The 5,597-nt window shown below is 31.6% G+C and overlaps 1 protein-coding gene across 1 annotated transcript; it reads right to left on the reverse strand.

Moving 5' to 3' along the window:
- Positions 1-4,773: 4,773 nt before the first annotated feature.
- Positions 4,774-5,226, reverse strand: LOC115980639 (aspartic proteinase nepenthesin-1-like). The gene has a single exon (XM_031102870.1). The coding sequence runs from the start codon at positions 5,224-5,226 to the stop codon at positions 4,774-4,776; it is 453 nt and encodes a 150-aa protein (XP_030958730.1).
- Between the last annotated feature and the right edge of the window lie 371 nt (positions 5,227-5,597).

The following is a 5,597-nucleotide window of genomic DNA, read 5'->3' on the forward strand; positions in this document are numbered from 1 at the left end:
TTGGGTTCAATTTTTTGCAATATTTGAAACAGTTTAGCAAATTCAACTGTTATAACTATGAATTATTCTTTTGAAGGTAACCTATCTTTCTCTTATATTTCTCTATTTGGTAGTCATATATATTTTGTTTTGTTTCAATAATTTCTAGGCAGTGCCAGTAAATTTTCTAATTTTTTTTCCCCTTTCAATCGTTTTAACATTAGAACTTTTTAGTTATTTTTTTTTTCAATATCTAAATTTGGCTTATTCATCAAATTGTAACTCAAAAAGATAGGAGCAATTCACGCTATAGTATAGTTTCATAATCAATTTAAAATTTTATAAAGTTATTTTAGTCTATTATAAATAGGTAAGTTCCCGTGCGTTGCACGGGTTTCCGACTAGTTGTAATTATAATTTGATTATGTAATGTATTATAAACCCGGTTTAAAGCACTATTATTATTTTCATATGTGTTCTAATAAGTATTACTATTTGCTAAAAAAAAATTGCAACATTAATTGATTAAAACCCATCCATTCACAGCTCCAAATACTTAATCATTTTCCTTTTTAAAACAATAATGAAGAAAAACGAAATTTTCATAATATTTTTTATACTTCCATAACTATCTCTCACATATTTTATTTCTAGTAGGTTTTGGATAGACTTTGCTATGAGAGAGGTTATTACACAAATAAAATAAAATAAATTTAAATCAACCTGAGTTGCACATGTGTCCCTATTTGATTTTGTTGTGTTTCATCCTCTTTGGATACTGAAAGTTGTAGCTAGTAATTGTTACTTGGTCAAGACTTTGTTGATGATGTGATTTTGTGTTTAATTTTTATAAATTTCTCTCCTATTGCCTTTATTTCTTTACAGTATTTATTACTAAATGGTCATGCGATATTAAATGTGCAAAAATGCTCTGCCTTAGTAAGGATCCCATGTTACAAATTCCATAGAATGAGATTGACTAAATAGTACTGTTGTGATGAGAGTCGGCGGGGAGGGTGGGGGGGTGGGGAGAGGGATCATTATTAATGGATTACTAAATAATTACTAATTTTCTGATTTCTTTTTATTATCTATGTAGTAACCTCCCTCAATGGTAAAATCAATGAGAAATTTAAGAGAGATACTTTTTTTTGACAAAAAAGTGTAAAATTGACCCTCTAACTTTCACTTTTTTTTTTTTTTATTTCAGTCCTTTAACTTTCAATTTTGTCAATTCAATTCTCTAACTTTCATTTTTTACCAATTCAAGACTCCGTTACAAATCTGTTACTGTTGTTATTAGAAGTGTCAAAAGGATGCCATTTTTCATTGTTTTTTTTTTTTTTTTTTTGAATTAAAAGAAAAATCTTGGAAAAAAAGAAGAAGAAAGAAAACATTAAAACTTGTAATGTCCGATCATGACCGTTGCTCCATCTCTCCCCTCACTCACTCCTCTCTCCTCTCTCCTCAACCTCGTAACTTCTCTCTCTCTCTCTCCGTTAACCTCCACCGCGACCTCCTCAGTGTCCCACGCGCCACCCCTTTCCGCTAGTACACGCGACTCACTGTTGTCGCCGAAAATCACTCTCAGAGCTTAGCTCTCAACTCCGGTAACCCTGTTTTGAAAACCTACGGCTTGGTCGCTATCAAGCCCTTGGACCAGACCGTGTTCGATGATGCTTGTGATAACTCCGAGGTGAGTTCGTGGTTTCCTAAGTTTTGATTTGTGTTTTGTTTTGAGGTTTGGTTTTAATGTTTTTGTTGTTTTTAGGTAGATATAATTGCGATTGATTTTTCGGAGAGGTTGCCTTTTCGATTGAAGCAGGCTAAGGTTAAAGCTGCCATTGAGGTTTGTTTGTTTGTTCTTCAATGATTTGAATTTTCGTTGATTAAATTTTCACCGTGTGAACCTCACCGCCCTCGACTGAATCGGTGATGGAGTTCTGAATCGGTTATGGGTGCGCCATGAAGACTGTGAGGACAGTGGCGGTTATGGCTTTGTATATGATTTTGCTTTGAACATTGGCTTGTGATTTTGCTTCATCAATTCTGTTATGGCTTTTTTGCTTTGTCAATTCATTCATAGATTTTGCTTTGAACATTGGATTTGTTTCAATTTGATTCTTGAATCTTTTTTTTTTTTTTTTTTTTGATTCAGGAAGGGAAACGACGACGTTGTTCCCTTAATGTTTTTTTTTTTTCTTTTTTTTTAGATTTTTCTTTTAATTCCGAATTAAAAAAAAAAAAATGAATTGACAAAACTGAAAATTAGATGGCTAAAATGGAAGTATGAATTGCTAGATTAACTAAATTTCCTTAAAAAAGCCCACCCATATTCATTGTACCTAAAACTTAATCTTTTCATGTAAAAAACATATTAATGAAGGAAAATGATATTTTCATAGTATTTTACATGAAAAGATTAAGTTTTAGTTACAATGAATGTGGGTGGGCTTTTTTAAGGAAATTTAGTTAATCTAGCAATTAATAATTTTTATTAATGATATGTTATGTGGTTTCTTTTTCACCCTTAGATTTTATGAAAATCAATGGCTATAAAATGGTGTAACTTGAACCTCTCTCTCTCTCTGTGTATATATATATATACACATATTAGTTTCCTACATTAAGATAACTAGTTGCTAACCCGTGCAAAACTATTAGAAAATAATAAAGCATGCATATATTAAAAGACAATTTAAGTTCATGTGTACTTGCAAGGGATACATACCTAAATAGCTCTTGCGGTAGAAATAAAAGTCTTATCTTTGAGATAAAGAACTGATGTAAAAAAACTAACCTTACATAAAACAAATTAAAAAAAAAAAAACATAAAACTGATGTCACGGAAAATTCAGCCACATAGTAGTAATATATAAATCTCTTAAAACCTAAACCTAAACCTAAACGTAAAGACTAAATATTTATGCGTCTTCTCTTGCTTTCCTAATGTATTTGGTTAAAAACATAAAACTGATGTCACGGGAAATTCAGCCATATAGTAGTAATATATAAATCTCTTAAAACCTAAACCTAAACCTAAACGTAAGGGCTAAATATTTATGCGACTTCTCTTGCTTTCCTGATGTATTTGGTTAAAAACATAAAACTGATGTCACGGGAAATTCAGCCACATAGTAGTAATATATAAATCTCTTAAAACCTAAACCTAAACGTAAGGACTAAATATATAAACAAACTAACCTTACAAAAGCTGAACTTTATAAGCTAAAATCTATACCGTGAGTTGTAGATCTTGAATGCTATACCGTGTATTTAGGACTTCCTACATCTAGAGAGAGAGAGAGAGTTTGCAGAAACTAAAGAAAATCTCTCTATAGCTTAAGAAACACAATATACTAAAATCAAAGAGATAAAATTTTCAGAGGACAAAATATTATAGATAATTTAAAAGAATTTTGGTTTAATTCTTGAACACCGCAACTCCATAAAATTCATACTAATAATAATATTTTATGATAGGGCAGTTAGAATTTTGGTTTAATTCTTGAACACTGAAATGGAAATTGATTATATGAGTATTCAATGGTGAACAAAATACTATGTATTAATTAATATATAAATAAAACTAATCTTACAAAAGCTGAACTTTATAAGCTAAAATCTATACCATGCGTTGTAGATCTTGAATGCTTTAAGGCTTCCTACGTCTGGAGAGAGAGAGTTTGCAGAAACCGTGGCTTTATATTTCTTAACTTGAGAGAGGGGTAAGGTTGCTAGGGTTTTGTAGATCTTGAATGCTTTAGGGCTTCCTACGTCTGGAGAAAGAGAGAGTTTGCAGAAACCGTGCTTTTATATTTCTTAACTTGAGAGAGGGGTAAAGTTGCTAGGGTTTTGAGGAGTTATAATTTTTATTTATTTTTTATTTTTTAAATATTATGCTGACGTGGAAAATTGTAGTACCAGCAAAGGCTTCGGTTTTATATATATATATATATATATATATATATATATATATAGATTAAAGATCATATTGATTTAGAGGGATTAAGTCTCGTTAGTTTACGACCTATAAAGATTTCAATTTCAATTTCTTTTCCACGAGTGTATAACACTAGCATGATCCAATTTATTATTTTTAATTTTTTATGGAAGGGAGGAGACAGGGGAGTAATTTAGGATATTGTAAAACTTGTGTCCAAGTGCAATACTCTGATAGGTGGATCTAACATTAATACACATCCCTTTTTTTTTTAAAGAAGAAAATACAAAACACTTGATTGTGTAAAATGCAGCAAATGTGATGATCACTTTTGGGAAAGTGTGAATTCAAAATTACAAATTTTTTTAAGAAATCGGCTAGGTTTAGTATTTGAGTAATGTGTAGCAACTCAGAAGTTAATGCAAAGCCTTTTTTTTTTTTTTTTTTTGGTAAATCCTTAACTACTAAGAGATCTTGGGTTCGAACCCTAACTATACCAAACACCGATTTGTTTCTTGGCCTAATAATAAATAACAATCATCATAGAGCAAACACTATATATTAAAATTCTATTATACATGGTGACACCAACGTCATGTGTTGCAATGTTTGGTATTCATGTAAGGATGATATCAAGGACCATTTAGGAATATTTTTGGTGCTCGAAAAACTCGAGAAACTCTCATTGGATAAAAAAGAAAACAAGAATGAACGTTGGGTTCCAATCATGCCATAACACCCTAACCCTAAAGAGAAAAGAAATTAAGAGGAATGTTAAAACTTTTTTTGTTTTTGTTCTATTTATTTGAGTCACTCTAATTAAAATAACATTTCTCTTGGATAAAATTCATTTAACCTGTTCCAACATCAAACAAGAATTGATAATCTGCTTGCTGAAATGCCCCTAGAATATTTGTCCCTTGTTGAGAAGTAGGCAAGATAAACATGCAAAAAGTATCATCGTAAAATAATTTGAAGACTCGATGACTACCAAGCTGATCAAGGTTTGCTCCAAGAAAATGAATTGTTAATGATGGAAATTGTTGATTTTCGATTGGGATGACATCATAGCAAAGGTCATAAGGTAGCTCTGAATGCACCGTAGGATTCCAGTTATATGCCTGTAAGTATTTAACTATCTCAACTCTGACAATGTTATATGCATTTTGAACAAGATAAGTTAATGCAGATCCTGTATCAATAGCAAACCCACCCTTAAAATCACTTCTTAATTGAAACTCTACTGGATCTATAGGAAGCTTCTTGCCCTCCATGCTAATACTCAACACTTCCACATAGTACATATTTACGTTGGGTATTAATGGTGTTGTTTGCACTATTTCTTGATCAGTTCCTCTAATTTGTGCATCATTGCCAAAATGTAAATATGTATGGGTATCCTGTGTATTGGTCCAATAAGAAAGGCAATATGAGAAACGTAGGTCAGTGTCAGCTTCTAGTTGCTATAGGATTGTTCAATATACACGTCCTAGACCAAGCACCCCTGCTATTGTATTTTCAGATTCCCTAAATTTACTAAATGCTATATTTTGATTGTCTAAGCCAACCCCAAAAACTACATTTTCGTAGCTTACACGTTCCCCCCCATGTGCAGGGAATGTGAATGTGTCAGATGAAAGATAACCCCTAGAGTGACTATGATCCTTATAGTTGA

The sequence above is a fragment of the Quercus lobata genome, chromosome 3, assembly GCF_001633185.2.
Source record: "Quercus lobata isolate SW786 chromosome 3, ValleyOak3.0 Primary Assembly, whole genome shotgun sequence".
Taxonomy (NCBI): Eukaryota; Viridiplantae; Streptophyta; class Magnoliopsida; order Fagales; family Fagaceae; genus Quercus; species Quercus lobata.

Coding starts and splice junctions, on each gene's coding strand:
- LOC115980639 (XM_031102870.1), bottom strand. CDS start 5,226: ATGTACTATGTGGAAGTGTTGAGTATTAGCATGGAGGGCAAGAAGCTT.